We start from the raw sequence: 21439 nt of genomic DNA on the forward strand, positions 1-21439 counted from the left end.
AGTGAAAGTAACTAAGAATGTGAAAAGAAGGTCAAGATTTTACAGATATGAAAAAGAAAACGAAATAAAGACGGAAAATTTTGGATATCTTTCTACACTTTTACTTCATTCAAGCACCAAAGATCTCTGGCAATAACAAGCAGCTCAGCCAACTAAAGTGTGAAAATAGAATAAAAGTAGCACTGTACAAATCTGTAAAGCATTAAACTGAACCCACATAATTACACAAACGCCAAACCTCAGAACCGAGTGACATCTAAGAGAAGAACGGACCTTCAATCCGATTAACGTCGGAGGGATTAATTGGAGCAGCGAGCATCCTGACGCAAACATCGTTATCCTTTATTGGAACCGGGGGGAGTTCTCTCACTTTGCATACGGCGTCGGGAGAACCCTGCTCGTCGTAGACGATGGCCTTGGACGGCGGAGACATGGTGGTGGAAAATGCTCGCACGACTATGTTTGGGAGGCGGAAAAGAGCCGGCGGCGGCGCAGGCGACGATGCCCATGTGCGCCGGTGGAGCGCAGCTTTCAGGTGTACGAGTCTCGCTGTCGCCATTGTTGGACTGAAATTCGATTATCCCGTCCCGCAACTTATTAATTATTATAACCAAAAATAATTAAAACAATTCGCAGAACGGCGGCGTATTCTTTGTTATATAATGTGTTTTATTGAAAATCTATAGACCAAAAATATCAAATTTGATAGTTTTTAGCTAAAACTATATATATTTTTAACAATTAGTTGTGACTTTTTGTGAATTAAATATTAGATTCTTAACTTTGCAAATTAATAACTTTAATGATGGGTAAATATAAAATAAAATCATCATGAATTTGATATATTTAAAAAATAAACAAAATGCTATAAATAATACAATATAAAATATAATACTTATATATACTGCTATAAATTGAAAAGACAGCTTTACTTGCATACGACGGTTTGTGATACAATTATACCAATTATTTTATAATATCGATAAATACCCTTATGTTGGTTTTTTTTTTCCCTTAAAGGTAATTATTAATTTATATACTTTATTCTCATTTCTATTACTTCTTAAAGATGAAATATGACTTATTACAAGATAAATTATAAATAGCTCATCTGAAATTTATTATAATTATAAATATTTTTTAATGATAATATTATTTTATATATTTTATTTTTTTCTATTACTAATTTTATTATTGATTGAAGCACGTTTGATTTATATAATTCATTTAATTTTTGTCTATTCAATTAAATAAGATAGAGGAAAATTAAATAAATAAGAAAGAAATCAACAAATTAATTAATTAAAGAAATGGTTATTTATATAAAAAAAAGTATATATATAAAGATATTTTAGCAAATTTAAATTTTGCAATTGGTTTAATTTTTAATATATAGTATATAGATAGATGGATAAATTAATTATGTGTTATTATTATATTATAAAAAAGTAATATAATATTATATAAATATGTAATTTGAAAAAAAAGATGATGCAGGTAGGAAGAATGAGGTAGAGATTGATAAGTATATATAATTTACTAAATTAGAGGAAAGTGGAAGAGTTAAAATTGTTTGGTTCGGACCTTAATTCTCTCTCCTTCCTCAAATTTCTCTCCGTAGAAATTACCTTCCTTTTTGCGACTCTTTCTTCCCATTCTCTGCAATGGGCTCTGTTTTCTTCTGTCTATAGCTAAGAAAGCAAGAGAAAGATACGCATAGGAAGTATATATTTAGAGAGAGAGAAAGGAGAGAGATACAGAGAAAAGGTGAAAGATTTCAAGGCAATGGGGTGTTTCCAGTGCTCCGGAGAATCATCTTTTAAGAAACAAAATATAAGGAGAACGGTCGACGACAAGAATAACTGGTTTAGACGAGACGACAATAGACATATCCCACCAGGTATGTATGATCAAGCCTGTTGAATGGTATGGCTCCTTTTTAATTGTTGTGTCCATGATTTTCATTTTTTTCTTTTTTTTTTTTTTTTTTTACGCGTGTTTTCGGATAAATTTTCCCTCGAGGCCCTTTTGTGTTGTGGATCAAATAAATTTTTTTTTTTTTTGTTTTTCCTTCTTTCAATTTTTGTGAACCTTGATGCGGTTCTGTTTCTTGGGGTGATTTATTTCCATTAACTTGCATGCAGGATCTCTCCCTTTAATTTTCTGAATTTTTTGTCCAAGCTTGTCTTCTCTCTAAGAACAACTTTTTGCTAATTTAAATTTAACCGTTCTCTACCTGTGGAGTTACTATAGGCAATTGTTTTCTTGAAGTGTCTTTGTGTTTGTGAGATCTTACATTTGTGTGCATGGATATGTGCGTGTTTAGCTTTATTTGGTCAAGGCAGGTTGATTCATTTTTCCTTGATTATGCAATAATGGGGTTTGAAAAGATGGAATTTTGTGCTGTGAGCGTGCGTTATAAATGCTCGGGGTAAGATGGATTGTGAGGTCAGTATTTTTGGTTTGTTCGAGGACTGTATCCGGAGTGGTGGAATTGGTGCATACTTTAGGAAGGAGAAATTTGCAATTCTTGTAAAACTTTTTATCTTTTATGCAGGTTATTTCAGTTCAAAATGAGAGTGATTATGGTTGTCTATATTTTTAGTGAAAATCACATTGGAACAAATTCTTTAGCTTTACACCTTTCACATGTTCTCTTGTGTCTTTTTTGCCGGTGTTTTCATGGGGCATCATTCTCATGTTGGATTTTATGTTGTTTAGCTACTTTGAAGGACGGTCAGCCTAAATTTGTGAAGGAAGATTCCAAAGTAGTAAATCAGTCTGCTGTGGAGAACTCAGCCAGGGAGCCGCCTAGTAAGAGTCCTCCCAATGGAGAGGCCAATGCTCCTCAAGCACGGACTTTTAGCCTTGTCAAATTAGCTGCTGCAACCCAGAACTTCAAGTTAGAAAATTTTCTAGGCGAGGGAGGGTTTGGAAAAGTTTATAAAGGTCGTCTACCAGGTGGTGAGGTCAGTTTTGTACTTATATAAAGTAACTTAAGCTATATTTTATGGTGAATGTCACTTCTTGAACCTTCTAGCTCTGTTTTCTTGACAACCAATTATTCGGACTTCTCCTTCAAGAGAAGTTGTTTAATATATCTTCCCAGTGAAAGATGTAAAATGCATATTTTTGGTGTTATGCAGATTGTGGCTGTCAAGCAACTCGATCGCAACGGTTGTCAGGGGATAAGGGAATTTGTCGTTGAAGTTTTGACATTAAGTATGGTTAACCACCCTAATCTTGTTAAATTAATTGGTTATTGTGCTGAGGGTGATCAAAGGCTCTTAGTCTACGAGTACATGCCACTAGGTTCATTGGAGGATCATTTATATGGTATGTCTTAGGCACCTTATGGGTTTTAGTTCTGTACTATTTTTCTTTCCTCTTTTCATGTTATAACTTGCTCGCATTGTACTCTTGCTCCTTTGTTATGCTACTTTCAATAATAGAAAATTTGGTGGATTTACATGCTTTTTTTAAAATCTATAGGCCCTCGACCCAGTAGAAAAAGGCTAGATTGGAACACAAGGATGAAGATAGCAGCTGGTGCAGCACAAGGGTTGGAGTACTTGCATGACAAGATGAAAACACCTGTTATCTACCGTGATTTGAAGTGTTCCAACATTTTGCTTGGGGAGGGATTCCATCCTAAACTGTCTGATTTTGGTTTAGCTAAAGCTGGTCCATCCGGAGATCAGACCCATGTCTCCACCAGAGTGATGGGCACTTATGGATATTGTGCACCTGAATATGCAATGACTGGCCAACTTACCTTCAAGTCAGATATATATAGTTTTGGTGTTGTGCTTCTCGAGATCATCACAGGCAGGAGAGCCATTGACAATATAACATCGGATACGGAATCGAATCTAGTTGCATGGGTAAGCATCTGAATTTTCAAGTAGTGTTGGTATTTTGTTGTTTGAAACTATAGAAAAGATACTGAAAGGGTATTAATTTATACTATATTAATATGTTATCATATAATCCATTTTCGTGAAGCTAAGTGGCTACTCTTTCTTGTAACCCCTGGTCTAATGAATATAAAACTTATGTACTAAATTCAACAACTGGATAAAGCTTCACTACGCAGCAAAGTGGTGGTTCTTGAAATTCCATTGTCAACTAGGAATAAACTTCTTCCTTGTGGCATAACTGTTGGATTACTGTGTTCCCTAGCCATCCAAAATCACTTCAGTTATAAACAATAGAGAGCTGAGAGATGCAATATACTTCTTTTCTTTCCTTTTTGAATGCGAATATTTGTGTTTTTAGTTTGTTAAGATGTGCTTTATGGAGGTATTGGTGTTGAATTTGACAAATATGGAATAATGACGGAGGTGAAAATGATGTTTATGATTCATCATGCTGGTCATAGAACATGTTGTGATGCCTATTATTTATGCATAATTTTTCTCTACTCTGAAACTGAAAGAACCAAATTGCTGAAAGTATCAAGGAATAATTGTTAGTTGTTGGTTAATGGCGTGTTGATGTACACAGAGTTGCTTTCCCCTAGCCTAATATACATTGTACATCCATATAATTATTTTAGCGTAGAAGAAAACATGTCAAGGGATTATTCACCCTCTCATTTCTGCTAATTGTAACACCTATATTAACGCAAAAAGTTTATGGAAGCATACTTTAACTTCAATCTATGTTTTGATAGGATGGAGCTGTAGTATGTTGATCACATTTTGATGGCATCAGGATTTTGTCGGCAAAGAACTTGTATTAATTCAACCATGTTCTACATCCTATTGCATTATTAATTAATGTTTTTGTCTATAATGATGGTTGCCGGATAGTCTCCATCTTCTATATGGTTCTCGTGGAAAACTTGAGCATTTAACGATGAAAATATCCAACCCTTCAACAAGATTTCTAGATTGATGGGATGATGTTTCTGCATTCACGTTCTCCTGCATGTCGGAGTTATGAATTCTTCAATAAATTTAGATTCTGTAAGGAGTATCTCTGCTGCTGGTATACTTGTAAAATGAGCTTAGTATACTAATCCAAGTGTTATTTTCAGGCTAGACCATTATTCAAGGACCGCAAAAAGTTCCACCAAATGGCCGACCCGGTGCTGGAAGGTCGATATCCGGTTAGAGGTTTGTACCAAGCTCTAGCAATTGCTGCAATGTGTGTCCAAGAGCAACCTAACATGCGGCCACTAGTTGCTGACGTCGTTACAGCTTTAAGCTATCTTGCTGCCCAGACACAGGATCCAAATGCCTATTCGCCTCAAAACCTTGGAAGGATTCCTACTTCTGGGAGATGTAAACGAGACGGGAAACAAAAATGTCCAAGTGCTGATGAGAATGAGAGAGGCAAATTACTGGCGTAAATTCTTCTTCCACACTCGTCAGTAACTTTATAGTTTTGGATAAATAGGCCGGTCAATGGGTGTGTATTACCCTATTCGGACTCATACATAATAAATGCCCCTAATTATTACTTATATATATCTCACTCCAACCCTACCTATAGAATACTTATTGAGTCTTACTTATGTTAAACCCAAACGACTTAGTTTGGTCCGGGTCTAGCCCATTAAATTTTGTATTACTTTTTTCACTTTGAAAACTAAAATTTTACGTCAAAGTCAAACAATAAAGTTTCTTAGAAAGAATGAAGTTTTTTATGTCTTTTTGTAATGATATTCTGAAAACATCTTACTAATTTAATTTCCTAAAAATATTTCATGAGTTTTTGATCCATAAAATAAAAATTGTTCAAATATTTAACATATGCAACTTGATGGTCTTTCAAATGTAAACAATGGTCTTGACATTGTTGTAACAGTAGATTATTATTAATCAATTATGTAATCAAGATATATTTGAGATAAAAATTAAAATTTAAGTACCCACAAGAAATAAATAAGTACGGAAAGCATTTTAGTTTTGGCATAAATTTTTATCCGCTTGAACTAATATTACATTTCATTTGATGTATTTTTCTTTTTTTCGCGATTCAAATTCAAACAGATTTTTATCTATTTCATATGTTAATCTAATTAATTTTTAATGTATTTTTTTCATTCTAAACTATCACATTCAATTCAAATTAATTTGAGAATGTTTTAAAATAAAAATTAGCTTCATCTTTACCATTCTACCAATAAACTATAAAAGTCGGTAGAAAATTATTTATAATTTTTCATTTAAATTAAGCAATTTAAAAATAAAAGTTATAAAACAAAAAACATTCTTTTCGATTTATTTTTAAAATAATGTAATTGCAAATATCCCATAACGGGTAAATACGGGCTTTCCCGCCATCAACGAACAACCAAAAGTTACAAGTCCGATTCAACTAACTCTGTAAGGTCAGCAATCATAAACCTTTTTGTTTTTTCCCTCCCAACTCATATCAAATCAACAAAACAAACCCAGAATCCATATAGAATTCTAGCTTTACATGATTTCTTCTCCCACTCCGCGTCTTCTCTCTCTCTAGACCTCAGCTCTTTATGTTTCTCTCTCCACAATGCAGAGACAATCTAGCAACTCCCGCCCCACAGACCCACCCCAGATTCCACAGTCCAGAGCGATGTTCTTCCAGAGAAGGAGAGCAGAGAGAGGCCCCATTCTCCCACTGCACAATAAGGAGAATTTGGGCTTACGCTCCTCCGAAGTTGCCGTCCATTTCATCCCTATACTTGTCTTGTCCTGCCTCTTCATACTCTGGTGGTTTTCTCATCCGGGTATGATGATAACAGACAACTGATTCAGTTGTTAATTTCTTGTTGGTTTTTCTCGATTTTCTTGAACACCCCTTTGGTTATATGAGTCAGTTATCATTTCTTGTTGGTTTCAGTGTGTTTTTCCTTTTTCCAAGATTGAGAGATCATTAGATTGATTGAGGGATTTTGTTTTTGCTTTTGCAGCGTAATCAAAATACTGTTTTTGCCTCAAGTTCATCATAGAATCCAGTAATAATTTTCTTTGTCTGGTTAATAATCAGTCATTGTTTATCTGTCCAAAACAGTTAAGTTGGAGATGAAGACTGGCCGACTTGCAGCCACTTACCAAATTGCAGTGCAGGACACACCGTCCAATCTTACCGACGAGGTATTAACCGTTCCGCCTTATCCATGGATTTCTGAAGTGCAGATGGCGAGCAATGAGAGCACAGCAGAATCAGCAAGAACAGAAGGAGAAACTGTATAGGCTGTTGTATTGTTAGGTGAATTGGTTCACAAATTAGATTCAAGAACCACCAAATTTCTATCTCTACTGATTTGTTATGCTAGGAAAAACAAGTAGAAGAATTTTCTCTTCTGTAACCTTGATTCATGAATGTTTTGACGTCAATCATAGACAGACACTTCACACTTAGCTGTAAGTACACCTAAAGCCGCTTGCTTTACATTTACAGACAAAAACAGAAGTGCAAAATCTAGACAAAATTACAACTAAACTCATTCTTTTTTATAGTCTACTGTGCCGATTGTTGTGAATTGGATGGTCGACACTGAGAGGTTTTGTGCTGCCCCAAGAATTCGGAGGAGAAGAAACGAGACTTCACAGATACAAACAGGGCTCTGTCACAACTACAATTCACTTACTTCACCTTTTCTGCAGCTACCGACCCATAAGTACATAACTGTTTGCCTACTGGATGGCAAAACTCTACAACAATCCCTCCGAGGTGACTGAAACAGAGAAACAGAATATGCTGCTTAGTTGAAAAGAAGAATGCTAGATAGATACAGATATCGAGAAAACATAATAATGTTTTGGTACTTACCCTCTTCCACCTGTTGTTATCCGGCTTTTTCAAGACAACAACAGAGTTGAGTCTTTCTGGCGAATCGCTTCTCCATCGACAATAAGGAAACTGGTCTTTATGGAGAGAGTAAATTCCAATTATGTGTCCCCTCTTTTCATCGTATCTTATGGAGCTTAAGTAGAACAAGAATGGCTTCTGACAAGGGTGCCTTGTCACAGGTCTAGTGTTGAATGCATATGCTGTGTAGTCGGCTCGTTTATACCAGTTGAGGAATGTTCTTGTGGGCATCTCGAGCTCTCTTGGAGAGATGACGCCCCTCATGATTTGAACGACATAGCCCCATGACACGGAAATGGACCAGTACCTATCCTTGTCATAACAGAAAGATTGTTGAACTATGCTGGCTGTATCGTGCTCGGCTGATTCAAATAGTCTGCGGAGGCTCTCAACTCTGTCCAATCCCGGGAATATCGGATCCACCACATCAAGATGGTGGAGTGATACCAGTGGAGTTACAGGGTGCGCTCCCAGAAGCCCTAATAGGTTGCCGTATACATCATACTACATTGTGAAGAAAAAACTTAATTACTTAATTTCCAAGTACAGGCTTCGGGACTAAACAAATGTTTGATGCTGTGACAAAGAACTCAAGTGCATTCACTTGAATCTCTTTTGGGCATGCAAGTCTGTATTTTATAATTGTCTGATTCAGGACATAGTTTCAAATTTGACAGAAGCGATCTTTTCATCTATGCTTGAGCTATCACAAAAACCTAATCCGTAGCGATTCTTGCAAAGTTGCATTTAGCTACCTTTAGAGAACATACATATCAATTATTATCTATAAAGAGATAACTTACTTGATGAAAACCAGTTTCCTTGGTGAGAGGTACTCCCAACTCAGCCATGCAAGCCTGAATCCTATCATCACTGCCATACAATCCAGGATAGCGTTGGATGCACCGGTCCTGCATCGTCTCGAGCTCTTTAGCCAGTGGATAGCTGATGGCGAACCCCCCTCCACCATAAGCCATAGCATACGAAAAGAAAATATTCTGTATATGACTCTCAGATGAACTCCCAATATAGTAATACTGATTGTGATCATATTTGGAGAGCACCCTCAGAACATTCTCCACAACAAAAACCGTGTCGTCGTCCCCCATCACAAACCACCTCACATCCTCCATCCCCATCCTCAGAGTCTCAGAGACGACCCTCGAAATCCTCAACGCCGATCGCTTCCCCTGCCTATGCGTGTACTTAAAGCTGGAGGTGTCCTGAGAAATCCGCAGCTCAGGCAAGAGTCCTTCTTCTTCTTTAGAAACATTAACTGTACTATCCAACCACACCACCCCTCGAGTCTCATTCGGCCTCCACCACAGCTTTATATACTCTTTCCTACTCTCCCACAGACTGGAGGAGGCAGCAATGCCAAACACGACGTGCTTGAGCTGCAAGGTGGTGTCCTGTCTTTCCGGCAAAGGAGCGGCGAGGAGAGCAGTCTTTCGTGCAGGTTCTTGATCAGAAGAGGTGTTTGTTGGAAGAGTTAAGACGTCGTCCTTTTCAAGATTATCTTTGGCAGATAAATGGGAAGAGGAGGGTACAGAACAATCGGGATTGTCGGGTTTGTTGAGAATGAATTTGGAGGAGTAAAGGGAATAGATGAGAAGAACAAGAATGAGGAACCAGGTGATGATGTTCCTGAGGCTGCTGAAGCCGAAGGAAGGGCGATGGGCAGAAGAGTTCATTGGGATGAATGTGTGTGTGTGTGTGTGTGCGCGCGAGAGAGAGAGAGAGAGAGAGAAGAGAGAAGAAATTGAATGTGCAAAGGTGGTAAGAAGAGAGGGAAATGGTTTCTTGTTTTTGCTTTTTCCTGTAAAAAGTTGGTTGAGAATGGAACGAAGACAGAGGCGGAGTTGCCTCCCGGCTATCACTATTTTTGTCTTGCAAATGTTTTCACCCACACAATATACCCCTCCTATTTTCTATATACATATATATATATATATCACGTGTAATTTTTATTTTTGTCTTACAGACTGTCGTGTGTAAAATATTTTCTCAAAATATAGTAAATAATATAATTTTTACACGTAATATATATATATAGTAATTAAAATAAGATTTTGAATAGAAAATTCAATAGGATATGTTGGTGTTTGAATTTAAGTATTTCTTGAAAAAATTTGTTTATATTGCTAATAATTGTGTTTCTGCTATGACGATTTGTTATTAAAAAATATCTATACCATTTTTTAATGTTTAAGTGCTTAGGGTAATTATTTTTGATAGACACAACTTAAATTATTGAAATGCCCTTTCATATACTTATTTCCGAAATAATCATTTCTTTTATTAGTTTGTTAAGTAAATAATTTTCTATGTATATATAGTTAATTTATTTAGTTGATTTTGAAGCATCATCCATTTTATTTTTTGGAAATTTATTTCATTAAATAGATATATCATAATTTTAAATTATGCACATACATTGAGTGTATTTCGATCGTTAATAATTAATAATATATGATGCACATACATTGAGTGTATTTCGATCGTTAATAATTAAATATATATGATGCATACAGAAATTCAGTAACACCACAATGGTTCAAGAATTTTCATGAATATCCTAAAAAGATCACCTGGGTACTAACATGTAAAATAGAAGTTAGCACTCCGATACTTAAATAAAAATTGAATTTCGTGGAATAAATGAAACACTCAAATAATCTTGAGATATTAATGAAGTAAGTATTGTGAAGTGCTTGAATTTTACTACAAAAATATAATATTTAACTATGATTACTTGTCATGGTTAAAAATAAAATAGACGTAGAAAATAGTCATTTAACTATAGCTAAAAACCATGATAAATATTCAATTGGCGTGGATGGAAAAAGTAGTAATGATATAATTTAACCCACTTCTAGTTGGACCTGAAATCCGTACCATATCAAACCCACAAAATTTGATATAATTTTTTATTTTATAAATATCTAATAATTAAAAATATAATTTATTTTACACATATATACTCAACAAAGTGAATTTATCTAATATGTGCTCAAGAAATAAATTGTTGCAATTAATTTTACTACTCAATGGAATATATGTATATATATTAGTGAAATTTATATTGGTCCGATTTTAAATTTAAATTTCAACAACAACAAATTTTGTGAATAAATTGATAATAATGGAAAATTTTAATTTAGATAAGATTTAATCGAACTTAAATCAATTGCACGACAATTTTAATATATTTATGTGTAATTAATATATAATTTAAAACAAATAATAAATATATATTATATTTATTTTATAATTAATTTAATTGTATAAAATTAATAACAATAATAATATCTCCCGCTTTTTTTTTTTGGGATATTTTGATCTCTGATAAATTTATAGTGACTCCATTCCCCACCCACTTTTTCCCCTTTGTCGCCCAACACACAATGATAATAATTCATTCATACTCACTTCAGATCCAAAGCTTTCTTTCTGTCTTGGATTCCTCACTTTCACGCATAAACACACACACACACACACTCTGACACTTCCTCACTTTCACGCATAAACACACACACACACACACACACACACACTCGTCTCTCTGTGTGACATTACACCTCGCTTGCTTGCTTGCTTCAGTTCCCTTTCAGTTCCAATTCAATGGCTTCTGATGGCAACAGCACCAGTCACCACAAACCCTCCTCTTCAAGAAACCAACAGCAACAATTGGTCTCCACAATGATCAAGCAAGGTTTCATTTCTGACCCCTTTCTCTCTCCTTCCCGCTTCAACGCTCTCTCTCCTCCCCCCAACTTCAGGGCCCTTGCCAGCCCCTCCCTCTTCGAGATGATGTCCGTTGAGCAGGCCCGCGAGCCCAAGCCTTCGTCTGAAGCCCACAAGAAACTCCGAGAGAGGGTTTCCAGTGTTCTTTCTCAAGCCCCATTTCATAATAGTAATCACTGGGGGATGTGTGACGTCAGGCTGACGGTAGCGGCGAGGCCCGAGGCCGGGGAGAGGGAAACGGGGGCGTTTCGGGTGTCTATGGACGTTCACCGGAGGGTTCTGGCCTCGAAGAGTCGGTTCTTCTCGGAGAAACTCCGGAGAACTGGGCCCCACTCGGTTGAAATTCTTGAATGTGATGATGTGGTGGCGTATTTGGAGGCTGTGGTGCTCATGTACTCTGATGAATTGAAGACCAAACTCATGGGCATGGAGGTCTCAAAGATCTTGACCCTCTTAAAGGTTTGTGCTTTCGTTTCTAATTTGTTTTGTGCCTTGTAAGGTTTTAGTTTTGGTTTCCGTGCTCTGTTTATTTGGTTGTATGATCATGGTGGTTTATGTGGTCTTTATGAATTATTATCTTTGGGTGATGGTATCGATGGAGGTTTGAGTTGGTAGGACTCAGATTGACAAAGAAGATAAGAGAAGTTAGACTGTAAGAATATTTTTATTTGTTATTTTCTATCAAGTGCTTTTCTATTTGTTTCCATCTCTCATGCTGACATTTAGCTTTTATAACACATAAGTCTTATCATGCTCACTTAATACAACAAAATTGGAATGGAACTTGAAACATGGGAAGTGAGTGGAGAAGCTGATCCATTCTAGTTATTTGTGGCCGTATGTGCTTGCGTACTGAGAGACAAAGATAATTCTGTTTGATATTACGCATCCCTCTAACATAGATATGTTTTTCCTAAATTGGATTTTCTTGGCATCTGCAGATATCTTCAGCCATTATGTTTGATGATGGGATAAGAGCATGTTTGGAGTATCTGGAAGCAGTACCTTGGTCCGAGCAAGAAGAGGAGACTGTGGTTTCACATCTAAATCAGCTTCAGCTTGATGATTCAGGGACAGATGCTGTGCTTCAGAGAGTGATAGCTGAGCCATCGACATCTTCAAGAGCAGATGAGATCTTCTTGAAACTGTCACTCGGTGTACTACAGGCCAAAGATGATAAAGCCCGTAGAGAAATGAAGGCATTAATATTTCGACTACTAAGGGAAGATTGTAATAATAATACCTTCCAGAATAAGCTTGATATCTCAAGAGATACATTGTATCATCTCTGCCATAGGTGTCTTAGTTCTCTCATACTATGCTTATCTGGAGCCACATGCTTAGATGAAAGTGAGAGAGATCGAGGAACTTTAATGGCTGAGATTGCTCGAGAAGCGGACAATACACAGTGGATTGTTAGCATCCTAATAGACAGAAAAATGGGGGATGAGTTTGTAAAACTTTGGGCTGACCAGAAGGAGCTTGCAGTTCTTCACTCAAAGATCCCTACAATATATCGCCATGAAATTAGCAAGATCACTGCCCAACTATGCATCTCTATTGGGAAGGGAGAAGTTCTAGTGCCAAAGGAAACTAGGTTTGCTTTGCTGTCAACTTGGTTGGAAGCTCTTTATGATGATTTTAAATGGATGAGAATGGCTGGAAAATCAGTTGACAGGAAACTGATTGAGGAGGGACTGAGTCAAACAATTCTGACTCTGCCATTGCCTCAGCAGCAATCACTTTTGCTTAATTGGTTTGATAGATTTCTTAACAGGGGAGATGATTGTCCCAATATTCAAACCGCTTTTGAGATTTGGTGGAGAAGGGCTTTTGTCAAACAATATGTGGTTGATTCACAATTGCAGATAACTGTCTGTGATATTCCAAACTGATGGGTATGCTACATGAAATCCATGTCACATGCTACTATCTACTGGTGTAAATAAAAATACGTTCCTTTTGCAAGCCATCCATTTCTTTTTGTTCTTCAGAATTTTGGGTAAAAGATGACATTGTAAACTAGATTTATAAAACTGTAGTAATGGAACATACTACAGACCAAGTTTCATTTTCTAAATACTCCACGTAGGCTTATAAACATCTTCATTTTGATGCTGGTTCATCATAGTTCCAATAGTAGAAAATTTCAGGTGATACGGTGAGTACTTTTTTCCTTTAAGCTTCTAGAGAAGTTATTAGGCCCCCCTTCTGTGTGTGTATTTAAAGCATCTTGCAATGTGGTTCTCTCCAAATGGCCGCTGAGGCAGTTCTTCTAGAGCATGATGACTATCTAGCTTGTAGTGGAAGACCTTTTTCTGGTCATACACACACATACACTGTGTAGTACGAGGAGACAACTGTAAAACTCAAATATAAGAACCATGAGTGAAGCAATGAGGAGATTTTGTTAGACAGAAGGGTCATTCCAAATTTCATGAAAATGAAAGTCAACATATAATGAGATTTGGAAACATGTTAAACTTAGGATAAGAGTATGTGAACTGAAACTTTTATTGGACTTGGAAATTACAGATTTTTTTTCTTTTCAGAAATAGGAGATGTGTAGAGATATTAAAAATCAAAGATGTCCTTGCTTTTTTGTATGCTAAGATGTCACAGAGCTGCTAGACAGAGGAAAGTAGTAAGGAGTGAGCATGAATAGCTGAAAGTAAGTTATGTCCATTCCCTTCTAATTGGCTTATTTACAAAATAATTGGATGCAATATGAGGAGTTGAGATTCTTTGGAATCTGGAGCTACATTGCAGAACTGCATAACAGAGCTGCATTATGGTGGGTGGAATTGGTAGTCTTCTGTTCCTTACAGGAGATGATGGTTGCCAGTCTGCAGGTGATGATAAACTTTTGTCATTTTTTTCTCTTTTATTATTATCATTATTTTCTTAAGTCTGGGACTGCTTGTTGTATGAAATTTGAGAATACAATTATTAGTAGCCTTAATAGTCCATTTGCTGAAATTCACAATAGCAAATTCAGAAAATTTTATTTTTACAGGATTGGACACAATACTTAGAAACGGTTATCTTTATTTTCATGTGAAGAAGATGAGTCATCTTTGTCACTTTGAATTTCCTTGAGAATTTCTCCATTTTTTCCTTGGTTGTGGCTTGGCTAATTTGGGAGTTTAATTTTGTTTTTCAATTAGAAATTGTTGTTGCAACTTTTTTTGTTTTTCCAAGATGATAGAAGATTTGCAATACATGGAATTTTATTGGAATCAGTTCAGAACAGCTGGTGTTCAAACTTGGTGGTACCCATTTAAACCCACACTTGACAAGACTTTTGTTACCCAACAAGAAAATTCGTATATTTTCATCAGTTTGCAGGGCCTTGAATTGTGGCTTGACTTTAAGTATCTATATGAGATTGAATTGAAAAAGAAATTAAGGAGGTCGGGAAGATATTGTCTTGGAAAAGAAGTGCCTTTCAAATCTTTAGAGAAGGTTTGAGGGATACTTGTACTGTTCATGTCTAAAATAATGCCCCCATTTGATTGCCAATTAGGAATTTTGGTAGGTGATATTTTGATTTGGGGTAAGAAATAAAAGGACATGGTATTTCTCTCATTTTGTTTAAGTAGGAACTGTTGGAAGGCTTTAACATAATCCCAATCGTAAAAAAGTTTTAACTTTTGTTGGGAATATTTTTTAAAATCATAATGGTTAACAATTTATTAGTTGTTGATTGGGTTTCTTTTGGTGACATATTTTGGATGTAAATGGATTTTGTAGATAGAAGCATATCTTCGTAAAATTGCTCAGCTTTTTGTGGATCTCCAATGATTCCTATTATGCCTTTGACCAAATATCCAATTATTGTGAGTTTTTTGTTGGGTTTCTAGACAAGAAGATAGTAGTGAGGAGTGAGTCTTAACAGGCATACTCGAAGTGATCTAATCGAAATGAGTAATTTGGTGGTTGATCAAAGGCATAATTGAATCTATGATGATCCACAAAAAACCAGCAATTTTATGAAGATGTAAATGCCACAAATTGCTATAACGTCACGATGATTGCTTTTTATCTTTAATTCCTTTTTCATTCTTTTACAATTTTCCAGATTGACCAATAAGTGAAATTCTTTTGCTATATCATTTTAATTTGTAAGTAACAGGAAATGAAGCCAGAAGCTGTGCATTGACGAAGCAAAATGCTATTCTGCATCCTCAGCCGAGGAATACTGAGAAGTCCAAATGGCTTATGTCCGTTCTAGGTTCAAGTTTGGTTTGGCTGCCTTGTAAGAGAGACAAAACTACAAAGAAGAATGGAAATGTTGGGATACATATATAAAGAGGAAGAAAAAATGTGTCCAGCTTCTGGAATGCAACAACTGAAACTTCTTATTTTGCTACAAAGTGATGGGTAAGAGGATCTTTACTGACTGGCTAAGAAGTATTGAGACTGTCTTTCATACTGGAAATTAGCCTTCTTGGAGTCATCCGCAGACCAAATGAAGATCCCATGAAGTTTCCCCTGTTTACGCAAAATGCTGCAGGCCTTGAAGAACCCGTTCTTCGGGGATAGCCCACCGCTGCCGTCAGTCCCAAAGCTCACTAGAACTTTGCCTCCATAATAATTGGAGGTCTGGGTGTCAAAATACTTAAGAAACTGAGAGACAGTTGTGCCCTTTGGATAGGCATAGAACTGGAAGTTAACATAGTCTATTAGGTGGCCGTATTTCCTCCAAAGAGCTAAATAATAAGGCTGGACGGAATCATCTTCATAAGGTGCAATTGAAGTGAAGGAAACGACCTGGTTCTCTTTGAGGTGGAACATAAGTCTTCCTATGCATTCAGCAAACGTATCGGGATCTGAACTGAAGTGCTCATAATCTATATCTATTCCATCCAGATTGTACTCATTCACTATCCGTGTTATGGAACGGATTGCATTTGCGACCCAGCTGCTGACAGAAGTGGGATTAAAGTAGACATGTGTATTATCACCTACCGTATCGCCTGCAAGACTCATGGCCACCTTAACATTGGAATTCTTGGCCTTGATAGCAGAAACCTGAGACGGGCTGAGATTATCAGAGTCCCAGTAGACTCGAAAATCACCATTCGTGGGAGTTGGGGGTGCTTTGTCCGTGTAATCAATAGCGAACGAGAGAAGGAAGTGAAACTCAACACTGGAATTGATCGGCACATCTGAAAATCTGACATTCTTTTCCTCAGCTCCTATATATTCTCTGAAGAGCCTCTCTTGCACTGCTTGACTTAGTAAAAGGTTGTTCACCAGAAAGTGAAGAAGAAGAGTAGAAAGATTCTTGAGTCTTGGTGAATCCATGTTTCTAATAGTCTTGCATTGATCAGACCGAAACCAGTGAGTATTTATCTATGTAAAACTGCATCTGAGAGAAGATTCTCTTTTGTTTTCCTAGTGCCGGACTGATTTTCTATGTATGCTAAAACAGTCAAGGATATGTTTTGATTGTACAATGTATGTCGATTTCAAGCTCTTGTTGTCTTGTTGTTTTTTAGCCATCATCTCTTGCTGACAACGTTTTCCAAAGTTTGTTTCTGGTTTGAATTCGGCCGGTGTTCACTGCCGAACAAGGGATCATCTACTGCACATCCGTTAAAGAAGCCGTGCATTTTTCCTTTAACCTGATTTTTCATATCTGCCTTGTAAGAATAGATTATATTCGACGTAAATATATTACACTAACTACGCTGGCATATTCATTGTCTCTGCCCAGAAACGTCAAATAAAACACGATGCTGGTTATATATTGCTACAAATTTGAAATCATTTAGTGCCCTAAAGCAGCCTGCGGGTTAATTAATTACCAAATTGCTAACAAAGTTTTGATCCATATATAAATATATAATTATATCTCTTTCTCGAACTAATGAAAGAGGAGAGTGTCCTCACAAGATGTCAATATAATTTACACAAGTCAAAATTATTCGAAGCTCGATTTGAAATTAATCGTTAAGAAACTTGGTTATTTTGAATTTTTACCTCATCGCCTGATTTAAAGGCAAATTATCACATTTTGTTAAGGTTATGAAGTTCTGTGCTACAAGAATATGATATTTTGTTATGGTTAATTGTCAAGGCTAAAAATAAAAAAAAATATGGTGAATATTTTTACCACGATTAAAAATTATTGTAAATATTGATTAATTCTGATCCGACTTAAATTTTTTCATCGGTTAGTGTTAATGTTGCCGTAGTTGATGGTATTAGTTTATCATAACTTTTAGATTATATTAATTGTAATGTAGAGAATAACCACAACTTCATTAAAATGCAGACATCCTACAAATTCTCATATCTGATGGAAAGCAAAGTATCAAATCCTGACAAAGCTGTGAAGATGAAGAGAAGGATAAATTTCAAGGCAAATTACGTTATTATTCCTAAACTTAATTGCACAAATATTCCCTATTCTTCACAAAATTGTATGTCCGCCCCTTATTTAGCAATAAATTTTTACACAATCCCTCCAAGCTATATTACACTAACATCCTTTAGGAGTTTATATAATTTATTTTCCTTGCAAAAAAGTGAGTAAAAGAGCATAGATTTTTTTTTTTTTTGGTTTTAATTTCTCTTTTTGTTTCTTTCCTCATTATTTTTTCGAACCACGAAAACAAATTTGAGACTTCATTTCTCTGATTTTTCTATGCTGTGGTCCTAACCTTCTCACCGAATTCTCGAACCCAAACAGAACCAGACCATTTTCTCATAACCAAAATACTAAAATTTGTGAGAAAGTATCAAGTGAAAATTTTAAAATTTTTATTAAAAATATATATTAAAGGTAAAATATTTTGATCTCATCAAAATAAAATTATTACTTCAAATAATTAGTGACAGATTTGCAATGACAATAATTATTCGTTCGACTAAATTATTAATATAAATGCATCGTTAATAATTTTTAACAATAATTCTATGCATAACTTTTTTGCCTCTATTTTTTTTTTCCTTTTACCACTGACAACTTTTATTAAATAATTATCGGCACGAACTAAAATTATGAAACTCATTATTATAACAACACAAAACTCCTTCACACTAAATATATAATTAATGATAATATTAAAATAATTATTTTATTCTTTATTGTAATCCCCCCCACCCTTGTTATTAGTGAAATTCAAGAACCAAACACAGCCTAAAATTGCTGTCCATTCCAGGGGTGATATTTTATTTCTACTGGACAAAGGAAATAAGTGTAAGCTAACAATACAGGAAAATTAAATAAGCCTGTTGGAAGGAACAAGAAAACAAAGGAATATTGGCTTTTATGCATTGGTAAGAAAAGAATGAGTGTTGAGTCAATAAAAGAGTGTCAGCACGACCAATTCTTAAGGGCTTGTTTGTCTTCATAGCAAGCTTGAAACTTTTCAAAATGAGGTTGTTCAGAGGAGTAGTAATTTTAACCAACTATGTTGTCTTTCTTGCTATCACTACAAACACTTGCACTAGAGTTGCAACTGCCCAGTTTCAGAACACAGATGAGCAGGTAATTAAGTTTGTGAATTTTGGTATGCAAGTTTTGTGCTTTTCAGGAATAACTAAAGTTAGGTCAATTAAAGTTTTGTGTTCTTTAGAAATAATTAAAGTTTTGTGATTAATTCGTCGTTTACCTAAAATATAATATGGTTAGTTACACTTAAAATCACCTCTAAAAATGCTAAATTACACTTTTCCTCAAAAAAAAAAATTTGAAATTACATTTACATTCCTTTTGAAAATTTTCGATTTCCACCCAACCCCCTTCAATTAAAATTTAAACGGAACGCATCAAAAAAATTACATAAATTCTAAATTTTGCATCTCATTTAACATTCCTATGTATACTTATAAAGAGATAAATGTAATATATATGAGTAAATTACATTTTGTCATATGAATTATGTTCGTTTTCACATTTTGCCATCAAAATATTTTTTTTTGTGTCAACTTACCATCTCAACTTTGTAAAATTTGCATTTTTCAACATATGACAATTTTTTTACTGATTTTTTTACAGGAAAAACATCACATGTTGTGCATATGTGAAAAGTATCACACTACAAAAGCCTTAAATATCACATGTGCACTGCATGTGATGTTTTTTTACACAATACTTGGTTAAAAGATAATCATAAATGGCAAAGTGCAAAATTTTATAAACTTGTTGTAAGTTGACACAAAAAAAAAAGTTTAGATGTCAAAATGTAAAAATGGTCATAGTTTAAATGGTTACATTGGTTTTTCTTTACCTTTATAAATACAAATTTTTTATATGAAACGTTAAATAAGGGGTAAAATTAAAAATTTACCTTTTTTGCTAACTTTAACATTTTCTATTCAAACTCTAACAAAAGATGGTGAGATGTAAAAAATGAATTTTTGGAGGGGGTGAAAATGTAATTTCAAGAAAAAAGTTTAGAAGAATATATTTTTGCATTTTTAGAGGGAGTTTAAAGTGTAATTAATCCATAATAATAATTAGTAACTCATGTAAAAAAACAAAAATTAATGCCCTTATATTTATCTACATATTATAATAAATCAAAATTCAGGCAAATAAAGAAAAATCATTGGATAATTTTGATCAGGTGATGAGAAATTGTAGCTATTTGGTGAGCATAGAAACAACATGCACAAAGGGCGCAGAAACCTCAGACCACGTCAGTCTTAGGTTTGGAGATGCCAAATCCAATGAAATATTGGTGCACAATCTCAACTCCAAGCATGCAAGTCGGGTCGACCCGCTGGACCCCCAACTTCTTGATGATCTCCCCCGGAAACCATTCCAGGCGTGCATGGTCGATCAGTTCCGGGTCGAAGGCCAATGCGTCGACTCACCCATATGCTACCTTTATCTTAAATTGGCCGGAGCCGACGACTGGAGACCCGCATCCGCCCTGGTCCGGGTCCTGGACCCCCTGAGGTCTCACTTGAGCTCGGGTAGTTTCTACTTTCGACGGTATTTGCCCCGGCGGGTGTGGCATGGATCCGAATATTGTGACCCGGAAATAACCCCCTTCGGCCTAAGGTACAGGAGGAAAAGCTTTGCTAATAGGTCTCCCAAACTCTGAGACATAAGCTAATTAGTTAGTGTTTATTGATTTACTAAATTAATTTTTAATAAGTCAGTGGTATATTTATAAATTTTTAAAAATTTATGGTGATTGAGTTTTTTCTAAGAAAATCGTTCGACTGTGTGGTTAAACCAACTAAGGGTACTCACGGTGCGGTTTTGATTTTTCTAAACCTATTTTCAAATCGAATTGTTATTGACGATTTTATAAAATAATTTTTTAAATTTTCACTTTTAAAACTAAAATTAAAGGTGCGGTTTTGTGACGTTTCGGACGGTTGCGGACGATTTTAATACTTATAACAAAAATAAGACCCTTAAGACGAACAAAAATCAATAAAAAAAAAACAAGTGTTTGTATGTAGTAAGAAAGAAAAACCAACATTATACACTATAGACCACCAAACCTCTCCGCAACTTTAAGTAGATTAAAATATAAGATCATATATATTAATCCAACAAAGAAATATTTAATTGAACAAAGGCGAAGAGCCAATTTTACAGAGAACAGAGATAAAGATAGAAAAAAGAAAGCGATAAGAGAGAAAAGAGGGAAGAGGAAAAGGGAGAGGGAAAAAAATGAATGAAATATTTAGACAATCATTAGATGGGCTTAAAACTTGAATGGGCTTAAAGAATTAAACATTAAGTCCAAATATAAATTTTGCAAAAATGATCTTTGTAATTTGCATCTTTGACAACATATGAATTTTTAAATATATAATTTGAATATGAGATATTCTTCTACAAAATTAATTATTTTATCAAATTACTATATATATAATTTAAAAAATTAATTACAAATTTAGCAGTGCGGTTCGA

At 35.2% G+C, this 21439-nt stretch overlaps 7 protein-coding genes across 9 annotated transcripts in view; 4 read left to right on the forward strand and 3 right to left on the reverse strand.

Moving 5' to 3' along the window:
• Nucleotides 1-612, reverse strand: part of LOC105170348 (probable trans-2-enoyl-CoA reductase, mitochondrial) — a 6289-nt gene extending 5677 nt beyond the window's left edge. Inside the window, exon 1 of one of the 2 annotated variants that reach the window (XR_002287799.1) lies at nucleotides 274-612. Coding sequence is in view for 1 of the 2 variants with exons in the window: in XM_011091078.2 (XP_011089380.1) it covers nucleotides 274-559 (286 nt within the window). In the remaining variant the exon portion in view is untranslated. The remainder of the gene's footprint in view (nucleotides 1-273) is intronic. The other variant, XM_011091078.2, reaches the window with a different exon arrangement.
• On the forward strand, nucleotides 1563-5613 carry LOC105170349 (probable serine/threonine-protein kinase PBL7). Its single transcript, XM_011091079.2, has 5 exons — nucleotides 1563-1900; nucleotides 2722-2969; nucleotides 3147-3336; nucleotides 3493-3884; nucleotides 5042-5613. Exons 1-5 carry the CDS (start codon nucleotides 1786-1788, stop codon nucleotides 5354-5356), a joined length of 1260 nt encoding a protein of 419 aa, XP_011089381.1. The 5' UTR covers nucleotides 1563-1785; the 3' UTR covers nucleotides 5357-5613.
• On the forward strand, nucleotides 6349-7193 carry LOC110012582. The gene is made up of 2 exons (XM_020696686.1): nucleotides 6349-6718; nucleotides 7003-7193. The coding sequence occupies exons 1-2, from the start codon at nucleotides 6502-6504 to the stop codon at nucleotides 7182-7184; spliced, it is 399 nt and encodes a 132-aa protein (XP_020552345.1). The 5' UTR covers nucleotides 6349-6501; the 3' UTR covers nucleotides 7185-7193.
• LOC105170350 lies at nucleotides 7182-9581 on the reverse strand. Its single transcript, XM_011091080.2, has 3 exons — nucleotides 8607-9581; nucleotides 7765-8307; nucleotides 7182-7669 (listed from the first exon to the last, which is right to left on the reverse strand). The coding sequence occupies exons 1-3, from the start codon at nucleotides 9495-9497 to the stop codon at nucleotides 7568-7570; spliced, it is 1536 nt and encodes a 511-aa protein (XP_011089382.1). The 5' UTR covers nucleotides 9498-9581; the 3' UTR covers nucleotides 7182-7567.
• Nucleotides 11392-15046, forward strand: LOC105170352 (BTB/POZ domain-containing protein At5g60050). Of its 2 annotated transcripts, XR_002287809.1 has the most exons (3): nucleotides 11392-12009; nucleotides 12492-14221; nucleotides 14320-15046. XR_002287809.1 is itself a non-coding variant. In XM_020696785.1 (2 exons), exons 1-2 carry the CDS (start codon nucleotides 11428-11430, stop codon nucleotides 13443-13445), a joined length of 1536 nt encoding a protein of 511 aa, XP_020552444.1. In that variant the 5' UTR covers nucleotides 11392-11427; the 3' UTR covers nucleotides 13446-15046. The 2 variants fall into 2 exon arrangements, 1 of the variants encoding a protein (XP_020552444.1); XM_020696785.1 differs by having other exon boundaries at nucleotides 12492-15046.
• On the reverse strand, nucleotides 14749-17148 carry LOC105170353 (chitinase 2-like). The gene has a single exon (XM_011091084.2). It carries the CDS (start codon nucleotides 16858-16860, stop codon nucleotides 15946-15948), a length of 915 nt encoding a protein of 304 aa, XP_011089386.1. The 5' UTR covers nucleotides 16861-17148; the 3' UTR covers nucleotides 14749-15945.
• On the forward strand, nucleotides 18909-20708 carry LOC110012611 (embryo-specific protein ATS3A-like). The gene is made up of 2 exons (XM_020696958.1): nucleotides 18909-19051; nucleotides 20133-20708. The coding sequence occupies exons 1-2, from the start codon at nucleotides 18938-18940 to the stop codon at nucleotides 20613-20615; spliced, it is 597 nt and encodes a 198-aa protein (XP_020552617.1). The 5' UTR covers nucleotides 18909-18937; the 3' UTR covers nucleotides 20616-20708.

The sequence above is a fragment of the Sesamum indicum genome, linkage group LG9 (assembly GCF_000512975.1).
Source record: "Sesamum indicum cultivar Zhongzhi No. 13 linkage group LG9, S_indicum_v1.0, whole genome shotgun sequence".
NCBI lineage: Eukaryota > Viridiplantae > Streptophyta > Magnoliopsida > Lamiales > Pedaliaceae > Sesamum > Sesamum indicum.